This window comes from Petaurus breviceps, unplaced genomic scaffold (genome assembly GCF_028583685.1).
Source record: "Petaurus breviceps papuanus isolate PSGF00001 unplaced genomic scaffold, PetGlider_PUasm1.0 181, whole genome shotgun sequence".
Taxonomy (NCBI): Eukaryota; Metazoa; Chordata; class Mammalia; order Diprotodontia; family Petauridae; genus Petaurus; species Petaurus breviceps.
The window spans coordinates 24,626,212-24,646,498 of NW_027185784.1; the positions used below are offsets into that span (position 1 = coordinate 24,626,212).

Sequence of the window (20,287 nt, forward strand, 5' to 3'; positions counted from 1 at the left end):
ATCTGAACCAGGTCTTCCTGACTCCAGGCCTGGAACTCTGTCCGCTGCTCCATCTCCTCCCTCTACGGCCGATGTTGGCTTCTTTCCGGCAATGTCAGTGTAAGGTCATCCTTTTATTGGCTTGGGAACTAGCTTTAAGTCAATGAAATGTTATAAATGTTTCTAGACTAGTGGACATACTATACATGTGAGCACAACTGGTCTATTCATGAACAATCAGTGTGCTAGAAGACAGACTAAATTTCAAAGTATTTCAGAAATACTCCTGTTTTCAAGGCAATTACTTTGTTTTGGGTACATTTTAAAGTTAATTTTATCCTAGACACTTTATTTGTAAGGAGCACATCCCCATTTGTACAATCAAGAGGTAGACAGGAGGAGGGGCGGGGGGGTGCAGCTAGGTGGAGCAGGGAGTAAAGTGGTGTCCCTGGAGTCAGGAGGACCCGTTTCAGCCTCAGACACTTAACACCCACACAAAAAAAACTAGCCGTGTAACCTTGGGCAAGTTACTTAACCCCAATTGCCCTCCTAAAGGCAAAAAACCCCCAAAAAACCCCCAGAGGTAGATGACATGATTTCTAAAGTCTTTTCTAGCTGTGATTTAAGGTGACTTTGTTAAAGGATTCAGAAGAGTGATTAGTGGGCATTGGGAGACCCAAGGGTAAATCCTGACTCCACCACTAACAAACAGGCAGCAAGATCTCCCCAAAGTCACCTCACCCCTCAGAATCTTAGTTTTCTCTTTTATTAGATAAGCACACTAATAATGCCTTCCTTAGCAATGTCACAAGGGTATTATAAGAATGAAATTAGGTAATCTAGCTTCAAAAATTTTAAGCTAGAAAGATGATCCAGTTATAATTAATAAATAATAATAATGGTCCTCAATAAACTTAATAGTCTGTGCCTATATTGACATTTTTTTTGACATTTTCTTTATAACATTTATATTGTGCACCTTCCTTTCAATAACCTCATAAGACAGTCAGGTAAAAATGATTATCACCATTTTCTACAAATGAGGAAAATGAGAATTTAGGTGACCTGCCTAATAACATACAAAGCTAGAAAGTGTCTCAGGCAGAATTTGAATGAAGGTTGCCTGACTCCAAACCCAGTACTCTATCCCAGGGGTGGGGAAGCCGTGGCCTCGAGGCCACATGTGGTCCTCCAGGTCCTCAAGTGGGCCATTTGAATCCAAACTTCAGAGCTTCTAGTCTATTCTATTCTTCACAGAGCTCTCTCCATTAGGCTACATTGCTTCTTTTATAGAGTTGATGGTTGCCGGCTCAACAAACCCTCCAATCTAATGTTAGCACTAATATGACATGTTAATGTGCTAGTAATCCTAATGATGAATACAGTAATCAGTTAAATTTCATAAACATCCTTTTGAACAGAAGAGTCAACAGCTAAAAATCTATTAATTTGCCAATTGCCGATGAACACTGGGTTACAGCACAAAATACTTGGGGGAACATGAGAAAAGTAAAGACATAACCCATACAGAGTTCTGGATCAGAAGAACACCACTTTGCCCCTGAACTCACCTGTGATCTGAATTGTTTTTCTGCCTTCCGTTCCACAATCTTCTGCTCACAGCAGAAGGAGGAGGAGAGGAAGGGAGGGGTGGGGGAGGCAGTGATGGCAGGGGAGGCAAGTTCCTCTTGTCCCTCCTGAAGCTGGGGGTCCGGCTCCATTCCTCTTCTACTTCTCCTTCATGTTTGAAAGTTCGCCTGGGTTTGGGCAGTGGGTTGATGAAAGGCTTTGGGGGGGATGCTTCTGACCCCTTGTAGACATTCTCTAGACTCTGCTCCCAAGGCCTCCTGCACAGCCCTTTTACCTCCTCCACAGTCTCAGATGGGGGCTCCTTTGCTTCTAAGTCTAAGTTAATGAGTCTCTTGCTGAGCTCAGAGCCACACACACCCCCATGAAGCCCCTCATCGGCTCTCTCTGGCAAGCAGTGAGGTGAATAATAAGTGCCTGGTAACTGGGGATGCAGGTCTGCTGCCCCCTCCTTCAGGACCTGCTCCAGCCTCTTGACTTGCCTTAGCACCGACTGGCTATCTTTCTGAGCCTTTGGCTTCCCCAGCTTCTCTCTCAGGCCAGCAAGGCTAAGATCCAAATCTCCATCCTTCCCAGTCAGGTCTTGCCTTCTTCTCTCTGTGCCCTGCCCCCTGACATTGGTGGTCCCTACATTTCTTTCGTTTTCCTTGCTATTGGGCTCCTGGGCTGATGCATTCTTAGCTCCAACCTTCTTTATCTGCACACTGTCTCTATTTACTTTCTCTGTCACACAAGACGCCTTGTAGTCCCCTTGGCTTCCCTGCCCCTCTTCCTTCTTACCTATCAGGGGAGTTGGCAAGTCCTTCTTTCCTTCCCATTCAGAAATCTTGTCCTTTATGCTAAGGGAATTGTGTCTAGCGTTGGCCCTCACAGTGGGGCGAGGGTTCTGAGCGATACTCCCCTGCCTCTTCATAGCCCGGCTGCCTTCCTTGGAGCTAAGATCCACAGCAGGGTCACTGATGAGCATTTTGGAGCTAAGCATGTTCTGAGGAAAACAGTCAAGTCTCGGCCCCAGCATCAGATCGTTTAGTGGTTCTAGTGGGCTTCTTCGAGTGGCCAGATCCTGATCAGTCTCTAGGAAAGGACCAGAGGGGTTGAAGACGCCCAGAGAAGAGTACTTGCTTGAGGCCATGAAGGAGAACCTTCCCAGTTCTTCTACTGCCTTTGGACTTGCAAGCTTGATCCTGCACAGTAAAGACAAACATCAGTAAAGGAGTCATCCTCATTGTCTCATTCTTGGTTTAAGTCACTGAAAATCATCTGGGTCTAGAAATGTTTGGTTTTTGTAGTCCCAGTGCCTGCCTATAGCAGTGTCTGGCTCAGAGAGGCCACTTTAACAAATGCTTGTTTAATTGAACTGATTTGAATTGGATGGGATGGGCCAGGTGTCAATCACCAACATTAAGACAACCAAGTTTTATTTGCCATTCTGGGTTTTTCTTATTTGGTATTTTTTTCTCCCTGTAAGGACAGGGCTGTTTGGGGGAAGAGAGAGATTGTACTGGTTTCAGTTTAAACATCTCTCTTTTTGGTCTTTTTGAAGGGGGGAAGGCAGGGCAATTGGGGTTAAGTGACTTGCTCAATGTCACACAGCTACCGTGTTTCCCCGATAATAAGACCTATCCCGAAAATAAGCCCTCCCCTTACTGTGTAAGATTCCTCTAAAATAAGCCCTATTGAGATTGCTACTGTAGTGAAGGTGATCTCCTGCGCTACACGCTACATTACGGTACCCTCTGTATGCACCGTCCCCCCCCCCCGGAAACACACGCCGCGCTCCGAGCTGCATCCAATCAGAGCTGCAGCAGTGAGCGCGTCATCCTGTTCTTCCCCAGTGATTTGCTTATTGAATAAAGGTACATTTTTTTGTTCACATTTACCTGTTTATTAAAATTGCTGTCAATGTTCATTAAAATAAGCCCTCCCCTGAAAATAAGCCCTCTGGTGTTTTTCTGTCCAAAAAATTAATAAGACAGTGTCTTATTATCGGGGAAACACAGTAGTAAGTGTTAAGTGTCTGAGGCCACATTTGAACTCAGGTCCTCCTGACTCCAGGGCCAGTGCTCTATTCACTGTGCCACCTAGCTGCCGCTCAATTTAAACTTCTAACAAAAGGGGTTTGACCTTTTTTTTTTTTTTAAGCAATTGGGGTTAAGTAACTTGCTTAAGGTTACACAGCTAGGTGTTTCTGGGTAGGTGCTAAGTGTCTGAGCCCAGGATTCGATCTCCAGGTCTTCTCAACACTGGAGCCGGTGCTCTTACTCGCTGTGCTACCTGGCCACCCCTGGGGTTTGACTGTCGATCTGAGCCATGTGGTGGTCCATTATGTGGGCTGTTTAAAAATGAAAAGAGTATTCCTAGGAGTGGAACATTGACCTGGTTCAACTGGAAAGAACTAGGGTTACTGTACCAAGAACCAAATTTTAGTATGTTGTGCATGACTTCACGTGTATAATGGGTATCATCTTGCTTGCCTTTTCAATGGGTGGGGGATGGGCAGGAGGGAGGGAGAGAATTTGGAATTTAAAATTTTAAAATGAATGTTTAAAAAAAAGTAAACATAAAGAACCAAATTATAGGCATGGTCCATAAACTATATGTGGATCCAAAATCTTTTGACCTTAATGGTTAAAGTTTTGAGATATTTGTATAAGTTCTAGGAATTGTCCTAAATGAAAATGGCCACAGAAATAGAACATGCAGATTTATATAGTTTTGGAGTTACTTTCATAAGAAATAATGATGTATTAAGCTTTAGTATAAGATTCATTTCTGTTTTTTCAATGCAATAGGGTCTCCCACTAGTAATGTCTGATTGAAGATATATTGGCATCATCAGTTGTTACAGGCCAAAAATGTACACAGAGGCTGCTTTCCATATATGTCACTGATAAATTCTAGCTAATGTCAAAAATAAGAGAACAAGCAGATTTAGAACTGTGTTAGAATCCAGACTCTGCTTCTTACTGTATGTTTGTGACCTTGGGTAAGTCACATAACTAACTCCTCTACAACTCAGTTTCCTCATAAGGAAAATGTGGGGGGTTGGATTACATAATCTCCAATGTCACCATTCACTCTAAATCTTATGATTTAATAAACAACATGTTCATTCACTATTTCCCAGGCTAGTCTTCAGAAAGTAAAGGTTATTGTTTTGATTAGGGCCCTGAGCATCCAAAAAAGTGTGTTGCTGAGCTCAGTTCCTGAATGTAAATTAAAAATGGGGAAATGCTCAGACTTTTGTCATATTTTGCTCAAGTCAAAGCAGGTCTTAATTTAAATGAATGACTGGTTTTCAGAACAGAAAGTGAAAACAGAGACACGGGGTATATGAGGATGATTGTTCTAGCCTCATCAGGTACATTAGCTGGATTTTAGACTCTGATCATATTCACCAATATCAGCAGCAAACAATTATTAAGCACCAAATGTGTGTAGGGAACTGTGTTATGAAGAAGTAAATGGTCAGTCCCTTGTAGTCAAGGAGCTTACAGTTTACTTGGGCAGACCAAGCATATAGTAAGTGGTAAAGAAAAATACAAATGTGCCTGTGCTAAGTGCTAGGTTTTCAGCACACAGTACTTGTCTGTACATCTTGTATATACTGTTAGTATATGATACTGTAAACAACGGGAATGATGATTCTTGAAGCTCCATTTTTGTAGTGTGGAGGAAAGAATATTGTTCATAAAAGGGCAAAAGTGAAGACAAAGGTGAAGTGAGCGGGGAAAGGGGCAAGGAAAATAGAAAGTTCTCCTTTTTCTTATGTGCAGAACAACTGCATAAAAACAGAGTATGTTTCTTGAACTCTTGTTTCTGGAATCCTATATTCCCATGAGGGGATATGGCCAGCAGCAAGTCTCCAGTGGTGCAGCAGATAGAGAGCCGGGCTTGGAGTCAGGAAGAACCGAGTTCAAATCTGGCTTTAGACATTTATTAACTGTATGATACTACACTTAACTACATACTTAACTACACTTAACTAGATACTACACTTAACCCTGTTTGCCTCAGTTTCCTCATTCGTAAAATGAGCTGGAGAAGGAAATGGCAAAGCAAGATGGCACTCCAGCATCTTTGCCAAGAAAACCCCAAATGGGGTCACGAAGAGTTGGACATGACTGAAAAACTAAACAATGGTCAGTCTTCCACACAATGGAAATATAGCTGTTGAGGGTACAAATGCTCAACTGCCTTGTGGAATCTTAGCAGGTATCTAAGGGAAAGGGTATGGTATATGAGGAAGCAACAGAAGAGGTGAAGAATGGACTATGTGCCAAAAAAGATCTAGGGCATCACAGCAGAGAGAAGAGAACAAGAATTGTGTCAGAATTAATAAATGCCCAGAATCAATTAAGCACCCACTTACTCTGTGAAAGGTACTTTGCTAAACACTTCACAAATATCTTATCAGACCCTTACAACAGCCCTTCGAGGTAGATGCTATTATTGTCCCCATTTTACAGTTGAGGAAAGTGAGGCAAACAGAAGTGAAATGACTTGTCCCAGGTTAAATGATCATGAATATCTGAGGTCAAATTTGAACTTAGGTCTTCTTGACTCCAGGTCCAGACGCCACCAAGCTGATCAATGTGGCACACATGGTAGTTTCAAATTAAAAGGGAAAACACGAATAGGAATGCAGTATGAAGACACCTATTACTCCCTCCCTGAGTGTCCCCCCCCCCCCCCCTGCCAAATCCCCTTATTGAAATCCTACTCATTTTTGGTAAGGCCTAGCTTTAACTTCTACTCTACGTAGAATGTTCCAGCTGGAAACTTCTCCCTCCTCAGATCCCTCATAGTACTTGGTTGGTACTTCTCTTATGTACTTCCCATATTTTATTATATCCTATCTCCACTATAGTGGAGAATTTAATAAAGTGGTAAGATCCTTGGGGATGAGAAACTGTCTTACGCATCTTTATGTGGTGGTTGAAAGATGAAATGTACCTTGCTCATGATAGACACATAAAAATGTGTAGATTTGAAATATTTAGTACTGCTCAGACCAGGTTCGATTACATTTAGAAGTGGAAAACAAGGAGATGATTCACAGATGCTTAGAAAGGTTTGAAATGCTCTGAGTCAATCAGGCAAACCAAATGTTTACACCAAAATATTTTAAAAGGTAGAAAATTCACTGTATGAAATTAAAGGAAGTGGGATTATTCTGCCTGGAATCAAGAAGGTAGGTAGGCCATGAGAGGAGGTCAGGATTCTGGCCGTTTTAAATTCCCAAAAGGAAAAAAGTTCTCACTTGTTAACAAGTTTGTAGTTCAACTTTTCTGTCTGGCTGTAGCTCCTTGTCTCAACCGTATTGCTAGCTGTCATCCTGTCAGCTTGTCGCACAACGACAAGTCACCTAGGGTGAGGACAAAGAGGTAGAGACTCAGGGAGAAACAGGAATTGGGCTCTTCTTCTGAGAAGTGAGGTCATCTGAGGACATCGTGTCCAACCCCCTCATTTTACAGACAAGGAACCGAGGACCAGAGTTTTGAGTACGAGGGTATAGACAATTAGGGCCAGGGCTAGGATATGAACTCAAGTCCTCCGACTCCAAATCCTCCTCCCAGGATGAATTGCTGACATGTATTTTATGACCAAAGTCATCAAAAGACCAGTTTTAAAAACAAAACAAAAAATTCAAAACAAACAAACCTTAGAACTCAAAGAGTAAATATCGCTTTAATCTGTCTCTTTGCCAGTTCTCTAAAAATCATTTTACTGAGTTGAAAGCCCCTAATTAGAACAGCAGCAGCCCATTTAATAAACAAACCATTATGCTGAAAGCAAATTTATCAACACAGGGATAATCCACTATTTTGCTGACATTGGCAGGCATCAACTTGACATACTTTTCTTATCTTTTGTGGTTAAACAACAACAACAAAACCCCCAAAACCCCCAAACCTCCAGGCAACACAGTCAGCCTCCCAGAATCTCAATACACAGGAGAAGGCAAACAGCATCATTAGTCTATACCAGAGGAACTTTTTAGGAGATGATGCTCCTGAGCTTAGGAATTGCGTGTTTTACTTAGACCTGAAAAAGTGGCATCATGGTAACATGCTGATCCCAAGAGAGCAGTTAACAGTTCAGAGGCAGACAGCAATTTCATTACGTTCGGGTCTCTTAACCCCAGATGGATCAGAGAGAAAATCTGATTAAATTTCATGATGTATGATTCAATAGTCGATTCCCTATAGGTTACTATGGCCTTCGGGAGAGGACACAAAAGTGTTTGACAAAAGGGTTTGTATGGCACATAACTCAAGAGTAGCACAAAATCATACCCACCCACATGGGAACTCCTGTCACTGAACTCAGCATCCTTTGCCTTACAAACCCACCTCTCCCTCTCTGTCATGCAACATCTGCCCATCCTTACCACCATTGCCCAAGCCTGGCTAACTTTTCATGCCTCATGCTTTTTCATCTCAGAATTTCTCAATGGATTCCCTAGGAAGATAGTATCAAAGTATGATTAGTCCCTGAAATTCTCTCCCACCCCTGGTCTTCTTAGGAATGTGGGATACTCAAAGAAAAGGGAACATCAAACAAATGACTGTGGTTACTTCTCTTTTCTCAGACCACCTGCCTTTTTTATTTGCTATGTAGGCCAAAACGAACTGACCTTCACCTCTGACAGATTCTGAGGCCAGCCCTGCAGGCAGATGGAACAGATGCCTACCTAACTGGTGTGATTTTGGAGAAGCTGAAAGGCTGACTCATCTTCCAGATCTCTCTCTTATTGGCCTCCCAATTATGTGTGGAATTCCTGTCATTGGAGTCACCCCTCTGGGAGAAGCATTGAGTCTCGAGTGAGGGTTCTTTACCATGTTTGTAAGAATGGTTCCCTTTGGTGGTCTGATGAAGTCTATGGACCCCTTCTTAAAATACATGTAATATAATACATAGGATTACAAAGGAAACCAATTATATCATAATAATAGGTAACATTGATAACATACTTTTTAGGTTCCAGGCACTGTGCTAAGTACTTTATAATTATTATCTCACTGGATCTTACAACAACCCTGGGAGGTAGGTGCTATTATTATGCCCATTTTACAGATGAAGAAACTGGGGCAAATAAAGGTTAAATAACTTGCCCAGGGTCACACAGTATCTGAGGCCAAATTTAAATTTGAGTCTTCCTGACTCCAGGCCTGGAGTTCTATCTCCTGTGTCACCTATCTGCTGTGTCTCTACATACAACTTCTATGTATATGTAATAGGTGCATACATAAATATATATGTATGTTTGTATATATATATAGTTGTATATGTATATGTGCATATATCATATATAATATGATGTGTTATATCATATATGATACCAAGTTCACAGACCCCATGTTAGGAACCCCTCTTCTAGAGATTCCTGTTATAATACAAATATACTACTTAGGAAAAATAATATATCAACCCCCTATTAGGTCCTTGGCCCAATTCCCTCCTTCTCAGCGTTTGCCCAGAAAATGAACCAGATGGCAACGGCTCTGGGAGCAGTAGATTGCGCCCGTGCTTACTCTGGCAGAGCTCCCCCACTGACCTGAGGTCACAGCTGTACTTCCAAATGGGGGTTCTTGGGCTCAGGAAAGACAAACGTGCTGTCCTATTGGAGTCATGTCTTGACCAGGTGGCTGGGCTCCCATAAGGTCCACACAGGACTCCCCCTTCACCACCTCCCCACTACCCCCAACCTCACTGGGCTGCCTAGAAAGTCTGGAGCAAACTGTTAAGAGGTAGCAGCATTTCACAGGAAGTTTCTATTGGCACAATTTGTCCTTCTGGAAGACATTCTGGCTGTTACTTCTGACCTCTGCTCAACCTCTGTCTCATCCTTCTTGTTTCTTGTTTAAGGCCTATCACTGACCATGCCTCTCTCTGGCTGTCCCTCCTATCACCTGGTTTTGATTCCCACTCACAACCTCCCCTACACTCTCAGTTTCCAGTTCTAGTAAGCATTCTTCACCCCATTTCCACGCTCTAACCCTCCACCCATGGAATGAGAACTAGCCCGAGGCCTGTTATAGGCCAAGATCTCCTAGAATCTACCTTCAACTCCTAGAAAATCTCTATGCTTACTGCCTCCAATGTTCCCCCCTTTCACCTCACTTCTCACCTCTCTTCAATCTGGCTTCTGATTTTATCACTTAACATAAATAGCTTTTTCCAAATGAACTTTTTCCAAAGTTCAGTCACCTCATAATTGTCAAATCCTCAATCTTCATCCTTCCTGACCTTTGTGCAGCATGGGACACTGTTTCTGACCACCTTTTTCTCCTGCAAACTCTCTAGGACACTCTCTCTCCTATTTTCTCTCTCTTCCTATCCCTCTGACCACTCCTCATCTCCTTTGCAGGATCATAAATCTATGTCTGAATCCTACTTAGGGTGTCTCCAAAGGGTCTGTCCTGGGCCCTCTTCACTTCCTCTCTCAGTGAGCTCATCAGCTCCCATGGAACCAATGATGATCTTTATGTAGATACCTCCCAATCTGTAGATCCAGCCCTAGGCACTATCTTAAGCCTCTCCTGAATCTCATTAGTCACCATCACCAACTGTCTACTGGACATTTTGAATCAGTTATCACATAGGCAGATCAAACACAACATTTTGAAAATAGAACTTGTACCTTACCTCTCCTCTAAACTTCTTTTCTTCTGTAGAGGTGTAATGGCAACCACACTAGCATACCCAGAATGGCTGCTAGCACAGGTTCTTAGATCTGCTTTACTAGGAAAGACAGCTGTTCAGGGGGTCAACAGTCTTTTTTAATCACATTCACTAGTTCAGAGGAAAAGTCAGCACCCTGAACTTCAGAGAAAATACAAGTAGAGAAATAAAGACCAGCAGACAGGGCTCTGACTACCTGAATCAAAGCAATATTGCTACGCATTTTACATACATCTCTGGATTGAGAGAGCCTTTACATCTGAGCAGTTGGGGGCCTCTGAACATTCGGCCACTCAGAATCTCCACCAGGGAATCACAAGATCCTTCTCATAAGCAAGCCCCCAAAGCAAAAACCAACTCAGAGTATACATACACTTCTCAGAGCCAGAAGGCATCACAACCCTCATGACTCAGTGCCTAATTAGAAACTAGCAAAAGGAGTGAAAGCATTCCTACAAGCAAACCTCCCCTAAGCAAGGTTCCCTTACTGGGTTCCACATGAGGCTTATTAATGGGTGGGGAGGATCTTAAATCCCATTAACATTACAGACTGCCATTTATAACAACCCTCACATCACCAGCACTCACAGCCCTTCCAGGTCCAGGACTACTCTAATAAGTCTCCTAATTCTTCTCCCTTAAGTTTCTCCTCTCCAATCCGTTCTCTATGCAGCTATCAAAGTGATATTTCTCAAGGATAAGTCTGGCCATATTACTTCCCTGCTCGATAAATTCTGATAGTTCTATTTCCTCTGGATCAAATACAACCTCTTGTTGGGCATTTAAAGCCCTTCATGACCCTAAGCTCAACCCATATTTATGATCTTTATATATCCATATCTATGTCCCTATTTCTTTGGGGTTTTTTGGAGGGCAATTGGGGTTAAGTGACTTGCCCAAGGTCACACAGCTAGTTTTTGTGTTAAGTGTCTGATGCTGGAGTTGAACTCAGGTCCTCCTGACTCCAGGGTGGGTGCTCTATTCAATGTGCCACCTAGCCACCCCCTATCTCCCTATTTCTAACTGTATTTGCAGCCAAACAGGTTTTCTTGCTATTTGTTACACATGATACCCCATCTTCCACTTCCATTCCTTTGCCCTCCCTTCTCCTCTCTTATGAGTCTTAGTTTTCTTAGACACTCAGGTCAAATTTCACCTCCTCTGTGAGGCCTTTCCTGATCTTCACAGCTGCTAGTCCCTTTCTCCCAAAATTACCTTGTAATAATTTTGTATAAACTTTCATAAGAGCTAATATTTATACAATGCTTTAAGGTTTGCTAAGATATACACATATGTGTGTATGTATGTTTTAATGTCTCTCTCTCTCTCTATATATATATATATATTCCATACCCACACATCTCCTTTGATCTTCACAACAATTCTGTGAGATTATCATTACCACCAATTTGCAGATGAGACACATAGAGGTGAAGTGACTTGCCCGGGGTCACATTGCGAGGAAGTATCTGAGACAGGAGATGACCTCAAGTCTTCCTGACTCCAAGTCTAGGATTCCAGCTTCTATTCCACCTAACTGCCTTAAGATGCTGTCTATGTCTATATGTTATCTCTTCTGATGGAAAGTCAGCTCCTTGAGGGCAAGGACTGTTTCATTTTTGAATCCCTAGCATCTAGACACTTAATAAATGCTGACTGATTGACTGAGTTCATCAAACCAAATCTAGAACTGGAATAATGGTCATATCCCATTTATTCATTCCTTCAACAATAATTCATCCATCCACCAATATTTATTAAGTGCCTACTACATGCTAAGGCACCGTGCTGGGCGAGGCACTGAGCAATTGTTTCATACACAGTATTTTGCTATTTTTCTTCATACCCACTAACAGTGCCTGCTGCCTGGCCTGGCTGCTCTGGGGGAAGATCCCTGGCTTTACACCAGTCAAGGCTGGGCAGTTTGGGCTAATTTACTACTGGGGGATGGAAAACCTCAGAACCACTATTCAGGGACTGTTAGAGGAGAGACGGCTAGTCCCAAGCCCTCCTGATGACGAGTGAAATCAGAACTTGTGGGCATCCTCCTAGTGACCAAAAGCCCTTGCTGTGTCCCTAAGAAATATCACGCTTTCAGAGTCCTGGTCAAATGTGATGGGGTTTTGGAAATGCTGCCAAGTTTCCTGGTCCCAATCCAACTACAAATGGAATAGTCACCCAAAGATTTCCTCAGGCAATAAATGAAGGTGGGGAAAACTGGTCATAAGAAGCACTGTTCTCCTTTCCATAGCAAGGTGGGGATCCAGGGGAAGGACAAGAGAACTGGAGCATGGTGTCCTCCGTCAGTCTCTGAGTCCGCTGGTTTTACTGAAGAGTTTTGGTTACAAGGAAAAGTTCAGTTGTGGTACTGCTGCTGGTGTGTGTAGATGTTGGGAAGGGAAGATAAATAGGGTGTAAAAAGTTAACAAAGATTTTTTTTTTGGATGGGGGAAAGGTAGGGCAACTGTGTTAAGTGACTTGCCCAAGGTCACACAGCTAGTTTTTGTGTTAAGTGTCTGAGGCCAAATTTGAACTCAGGTCCTCTTGACTCCAGGGCCGGTGCTCTATTCACTGTGCCACCTAGCTGCCCTTTTTTGCTTTTTTTTTTAAATAAAGATTTTTGTAAAGGTTCAAGAATAAAAGAAAAATAGGTATGTGAAAATTTTCAGAATGTGTATTTCACTTAAAAAACCAAAAACGGAAGAATGACTACAGGTCATCTGATTAATCTGCTGTTCAGGGTCTCTGACAGTAGCTCTCTGACCATGGTGGATCACACTCCAAGTGCCTTCAGACAGTCCCTTGATCAGTCACTGGGAGCACTTTGTCCAGGTTAGTTATCAATGATCTGCCACAGGAGGAAACAGCCAATCCAAAGAGGCCAAGGTTATAGACATAATATGATGACGATAAGATAATACATACTGTGAGAAGTTCCCAAAGTGAGTTCTTCACTACATGATTGGTAATCTAGTGACCCTGGCCTCTCCTTGCTTGCTGTTCCTTGCACTGTGATTAAGGAAAGCAATATTATCTCCATTTTACAGATGAAGAATCTGAGGAGGGTGAAGGAGTTTAAGTTATCAGCTCATGGCTGCAGTTATTTGAAAGAGGAAAGATAATGATGTTAACTATGACTTGGAGTCAAGCAGGACTTGGGTTCAAATTCTGCCTCTGACACTTTCTATCTAGACATCTGACCAGGAGCAAATCATTTATGACTTCTCTCTGAGTTTCAGTTTCCTCATCCTCCAAACAGGGTTAATAAAACCCCATAGTAGCGAGCTCCCAGGGCTGTTGTGTGGATCAAATGACATAAGGTAGCAAGTGCTAGAGATGTTAGCTAATTATTCTCAGAGCCAGGAGTCCGATCCTGGTCTTCTGATTCCAACTCTGGCAGTGGCATGATAGACGAAACACTGAAAGTAGAGTCAGAAAGACCTGAGTTCCAATCTTGCTAATACTTATTTACTGTTGTGACCCTGGGCAAGTAATTTTCCTCTTCCAGCCTCAGTTCCCTCATTTCTAAAATAGGGATGATAATAGTACCTTTCTCATAGGATTGTTATATGTAATGCACTGATAAGCCTTAAAATTTTAGGTAAATGTTAACAACTTTTATTATCACAACCTCTAAGTCAATACAAAGTAGGACTGGTCTGGTCTAGTTTTCTTGGGAAAGAAGAGAACACTGATTCAAGGAAAATCTGTGACTCTAAATATGAGCCTGCCCTGCCAAGCAGCCAGATTCAAAGGGGAACTTCGGTGGCCTCATCATACAAATCAGTGTTTCTCAACTTTTTCTGTGTGTCACAGACTCCTCTGGCTGTCTGATGGAGCCTATGGAATCCTCCTCAGAATAATGTTTTTACTTTTTTTTTTTTTGCTTTTTGGAGGGCAGTTGGGGTTAAGTGACTTGCCCAAGGTCACATGGCTAGTTTTTGTGTTAAATGTCTGAGGTTGGATCCGAACCCAGGTCCTGCTGACTCCAGGGCTGGTGCTCTATTCACTGCGCCACCTAGCTGTCCCCAAGAGAATTGTTTTTAAATGCATAAAATAAAAGGATTACAAATAAAAAACACAGTTCTCTATATAAGTATAAACATATATATTTGTACTTTTGTATAGATGATGTATGGGTGCATATACGTATGCACATGTGCATATATGTATATATGTACATACATGTACTTGTGTATATGTTTCCTCATCTATAAAATGTGCTGGACAAGGAAATGGCAAACCACTCCAGCATCTTTGCCAAGAAAACACCAAATGGGTTATAGAAAAGTAAAAACAACTCAACAATAAAACCCTCTCTCCCCAAGCTTTTGTTTATGGGGGATATATCTATATCTACATACAGGGATATATGTGTATTGTGTGTACATATACACATACATGCACACACAAATTCACAAGTGTACATATTTGTTTTACTATAACAGCCTTCTAAATGGTTTCCCTCAATAATAATAACATATTTACCATATTAGAAGTCAAAACATCTAAGTATTGTTATGAAAATAGTTTTGACCTCAAAGACAACCAGAAAGGGTCTCAGGGACTATGAAGAGTCTCTCTGCCACATGATCTGAACTCATCTGCTTGACTCAAAGTACAGCACTTTCTCCACTGAGCCACCTAGTTGCCATGTTAAATTGCCTTAATTATTCTCACAATATACTTCCTGTATACATACATGAATATATGTGTACATAGTGTCTCTTGGGAAACTAGGTGGTGAAATAGATAGAGTCCTGGGCCTGGAGTCAGGAAGACATTTTCCTAAGTTTAAATCTGGCCTCAGATACTTCCTAGCTTGTGTGACCCTGTGCAAGTCACTTAACCTGGTTTGCCTCAGTTTCCTCATGTGTAAAATGAGCTGGAGATGGAAATGGCAAACAATTCCAGTATCCTTGATAAGAAAACCCCAAATGAGTTCATGAAGAGTCAGACACAACTGAAACAACACCACCACCATAAAAACTTATCTCTTAAATGTAAGCTCCTTGACGACAGGGACTGTTTTTTTTTTCTTTGTATTCTGAGCACCGAACACATAGCTTGGCATAGAAGGTGTTTAATAAATGTCTTTTGATTTGAATTAAATCCTTCTAATTCCTCTAACAGTAAAGACCTCTCCTTGTGCATATCACACTGTCTACTGTGTTGTTTTAACTCTCTAATATACTTATTCATGTACATTACAGCTGTCTGGTAATCTCCATGAAGGCAGGCATCTTATCTCCCTAAGTCGTTTATTTTCCTTCTCCCTGCCTCCCACCCCCAGACACACTTACAAACACATGCAAGAGGCAGACTAAATACACCTGGTTAGAGTCCAGGGAGAGAAATAACTGGACTGCATTTCAGCTTTGGCCTAGGAATAAGGAAAACACCATAGTGCCATTCTGGCTCAGAGTGCCCCTGTGGTATTGCAATGATTCATGAGTGCCATTTTACAGACCTACTGGATCAGTCAGCAATCATCTATCCTGATGACATCTTGATCTATTCTCAAGACTCAGTCCAGTGAAAAGTGTGAAAGTCCAAATTACTCTGGCCAGTCTCCAGTGACGCAATGAATCTGCCAAGGCAGAACTGCAGACTCACTGACATCAAACTCTGGAGATGTATAATTTCCCCATAAGGTGTCCAGATGGAATTCTGCAAGACTGATGCCATCCTCATTGGGTAAGGGCCTGCACTCACCCCTAAGGGATTCCCCTGGTTCCTGAGGTTTGGGAGCCACTACCGATTCAACATGCCTCACTTCTCCATCCTGATTGTGTTACTGACCAACCTACTCCAGAGGTCCCCTGCCTTCTTCCCCTGGGACCTAGAACCCACTGGGACTGTGCAGCTCTGAGGCAATGGTGCCAAGGCCAAGTTAAACACCTGACAACCTTCCCTAGAGCACGTAGGGATTCTTAAAACAATTTGGGGTCATGAACTTCTTTGTTTGGTAAACTCTGTGGAGCCCTTGCTGGGGTACTGTTTTTAAATGCATAAATATATATACATGTGTGTCTGTATATATACATATATATACACATACACACACATAAAATTACAAAGGGAACCAATTATATTGAAATAAGGTTATCAGTAAAAAAAAAAAAAAAAGTTCACAGAGCCCAGTTAAGAATCTCTGCCTGATTGATGGGCATCCCCTTGATTTCCAGTTCTTTGACACCACAAAAAGAGCTGCTATAAATATTTTTGTACATATGGGTCCTTTTCCCACTTGTATGATATCTTTTGGATACAGCCCTAGAAATGGGTTCTCCAACTCCACCAACAATGCATTAGTGTTCCAATTTTCCCACACCTTCTCCAGCATTTATCATTTTCCTGTTTTGTCATGTTAGCCAATCTGACAGGTAAGATATGGTACTGAAGAGTTGTTCTGATTTGCATATCTCTAATCAATAGTGATGCAGAGCATTTTTTCATATGATTATAGATATCTTTAATTTCTTCCTCTGAAAACTGCCTGTTCATATCCTTTGACCATTTATCATTTGGGGAATGGCTAAACAAGTTGTGGTATATGAATGTAATGGAATACTATTGTGCTATAAGAACTAAGGAGCAGATGGACTTCATGATAACCGGGAAAGACTTACATGAACTGATATTGAGTAAGGGGAGCAGAACCAGAACATTGAACACAATTACAGACACATTGTATCTGTAATGACTAACTTTGATCGAAAGGGCTCCTCTCAGCAATGCAACTCCAAAGGATTCATGATGGAAAAGGCTATCCACATCCAGAGAAAGAATTACGGACTCTGAATGCAAATTGAAGCAAACTACTTGCTCTCTCTCTCTTGTTTTGTTTCTTCTCTCTCATGGTTCATTCCATTGGTTATAATCCTCCTTTACAATTTGGTTACTGTGAAAATATGTCTAATGTGACGGTATATGTAGAACCTATATCAGATTATATGCCATCTTGGGGGGGGAGGAGAGGAAGGGGAAGAAAACTTGGAACTCAAGGGATTGTGGAACCGAATGTTGGAAATTAAAAATAAATAAATTTAAAAGGAAAAAAAGAGGAATCTCTGTCTGAAAGGGAGGCAGTCAACCTGTTACTATCATAACATTTTTGTGTATCCCTGTTTGGTCCCAAAACTTCTTCAGAACTAGTTTCACTGCATAATGTTCTTTGCCTGCTTTGACTTAACACTCTCAATCTCTCTCTAGCTCCCATTTCAGGGCTTCATGAGCATCAGGGGGCACCAAAAACCAGCAATAAGTGATACCAAAGATAGGCTTTTCTGACTTGCCAGTTTTGAGGAGACTCCACTCATTCTGTATGGCATGGTATGGTCTGAGAGAGTTTTATTTAATGTTACTGTATTGCCCTACAGAGGGAAGATAGATGGTGCAGTAGAATGCTGGCCCTGGAGTCAGGAAGACCTGAGTTCAAATCAGTCAGTCAGATGTGACTGAAACTACAATAAAATCCAAAACTGCCCTACAGGTCTTATCCTCTGTGTGCATAAGTGATGTTCAATGACATGAAATGAATGAACTGAATTAGTTTGTGATCACCTATATACACAGTGACTTCCAATTCAGAGGTCCTGAGAGAATCTTGTGCTGAGTGTGTAAGTGTGGCTTAGGAAAAAGGTTGAATCAATCAAACAATGAGGATTTCTAAAGTACTTACTATATGCTAGGTACTGGGGAGAGAGGGAAAGAGAGAAGGATAAAAGGAAGCAAGGGAGGAAAAAGGCAAAAATTTATTCAGCTTCTACCATGTGCCAGGCACTGTGATAATTCAGCAGTTTTCAGGTGTCTGACTCTTCATGACCCTATTTGGGGTTTTCTTGTCAAAGATACTAAATGAATAGAGTTCCAGGCCTGGAGTCAGGAGAAGTTATCTTTACGAGTTCAAATCTGGCTTCAGACACTTACTAGCTTTATGACACTATGCAAGTTACTTAACCCTGTTTGCCTCAGTTTCCTCATCTGTAAAATGAGCTGGAGAAGAACGTGACAAGCCACTTCAGTATCTTTGCCAAGAAAACCCTAAGTGGGGTCACAAGGAGTCTGACATGACCGCAATCTGAGGTAATATTTGAACCCATATCCTTCCTGTCTCCAGACCCAATTCCCCTTACCACCTAGCTGCTACCAACACACATAGAATATACTATGAATACAAAAACTGACACAATTCTTATTCCCAATTAGCGTACATTCTAAAAGGGGCAGACATACTTATGTAATTAGAAGTAGCAGGCAGGAAACAGTTAAGAAATTCCCTTAGAATGTTATTACAATATGGTAATACCTCTATTATCAAAGAAGATATGTTCTAGTATCAGATTAGATCTTTTAGGGTGGTCTACTGCTTGGTGATTTGGAGGCTGAGGTGGCCTCTCTCACCAATCCAAGTAAGTGACCAAGCCACATAAAAGAAATGTAAAGGTTCTGTGGTTTGGTGAATAAAGATAACTCTTAATAAATATAAAGAATAGAGAGAAAAAATAAAAAGACAGAAAGATTCAGAGGAAGGGAGGGGACTCGAGGGAAAAAGAATGAAAGGAAGGAAGAATTGAGCAAGGCTCAGTAAAGAAAAGTTGTGTCAATTTAGGGGGAAGGGAAAGAAAGAGAAATCTAGTTCTTTTCTGTCTAATGTATCATGGCTAATCACTTTGCTTACACAGCTCATTCATTACTGCACAATCTATGGCATAACTGTGAAGCCAACTAAGGTCCTTTAAGAAGCCAGCCCAGAGGGCCTCTCATATTCACTGAGGCATTATTCGAGGGCCCTGAAAGACCTTTCAGGGAGAGGAAGGAACTCACTGTCCCTCTCATAATGCTCCACACAGCCAATAGCTTTTGGAATGCCTCCATTTGGCTGGCCTGCCAGACACTGCTCTTCTATCCTGTGCTTGGCAATGGGCCCAGAGAGACTTCAAGGATACTAGCCATCCCAGTCCTCCCCCCAACCACCCACTCCCTAGTACATCTGTGCTCGGAACTTAAGACAGAAACCTTCAATGATTCAGTCTTGCTCAGTTTTAGCCACTCCTCTTTACTCCCCTCCCCTTCTTTATTGGCAACCGCTCTAAGCTGAAGTGGGAATACAGTCAGCAGAGCATCCAGGCCCAGTTCTGTAGGTCACCAATTATCCACATGACCCACTTTTCCAAGGCAACTGTGTTTTCTTGCTTTGCTCATTCACCTTCATTTATCAGGGAAGTGAGGAATGGGTAAAGCCTATTAAATCAGCTGGTTTATCTCCCAGGCATCTAACAAAGGCAAAACTGGAGTGGACTAGCACGGGTGAAAGCAGGGAGGTAGAAGGTTACCATAAAGGATATGAATGATGCGGCTCCTCCGACCACTGACATGATCTTCTGGGTTCTACATAATGGTAGGCATTCATATAGTGCTACATGGATGGGGAGAAGGGAAAGGAGGTGAGATCTGGATCTGATTTCACTGGTGTAGAGAAGTAACTCCCCTTGTAGAAACTCCATCCACCAATGCAGATCAACAACCCATCTGTTTTTTATTATCCAAGTGAGTTGTCTGGGATCACAGAGAAGTTAAATGACTTGTTCATTTTCAGGCAATTTGATATATACCAGAAACTGGACTTGAACCCAGGGCCTACTGACTACAAGGTCACTATACCCCACTCACTGCCTCTCATACACTGCTTAGAAGGTTTACAAAACTGCTCTGCATACATTATTTCATTTCATTTAACCCTCACAACTGAGAGGTTCCTACTAGGGGTATTATTAACTATTATTGTTATTAAAACTTTATATTTTCCATTAAGTAACTTGTCCGTGGTTACACAAGCAGAAAGTGTCAGAGGTAGGGTGCTGATTTTGGGGTCCAGAGAGCATCTTTCCATTACAACCTCCACAGGCAGAGGTCATCAAATGTCAGAACTATAAGGGACCTAAGCAACCATCTACATCAACTCTCTCATTTCAAAATGGAAGCCCCCAAAAGCAAAGTGACTTGGTGAAAACCACAGAGCCAAGCTGCC

At 41.9% G+C, this 20,287-nt stretch overlaps 1 protein-coding gene across 3 annotated transcripts in view; it reads right to left on the reverse strand.

Moving 5' to 3' along the window:
* DENND2A (DENN domain containing 2A) overlaps positions 1-20,287 on the reverse strand; it is a 126,748-nt gene that overhangs the window by 75,231 nt on the left and 31,230 nt on the right. For all 3 annotated transcript variants that reach the window (XM_069087366.1, XM_069087367.1, XM_069087365.1), the window contains exon 2: positions 1,551-2,750. In XM_069087366.1, coding sequence (XP_068943467.1) covers positions 1,551-2,698 — 1,148 coding nt within the window. In that variant the 5' untranslated portion in view covers positions 2,699-2,750. The remainder of the gene's footprint in view (positions 1-1,550; positions 2,751-20,287) is intronic.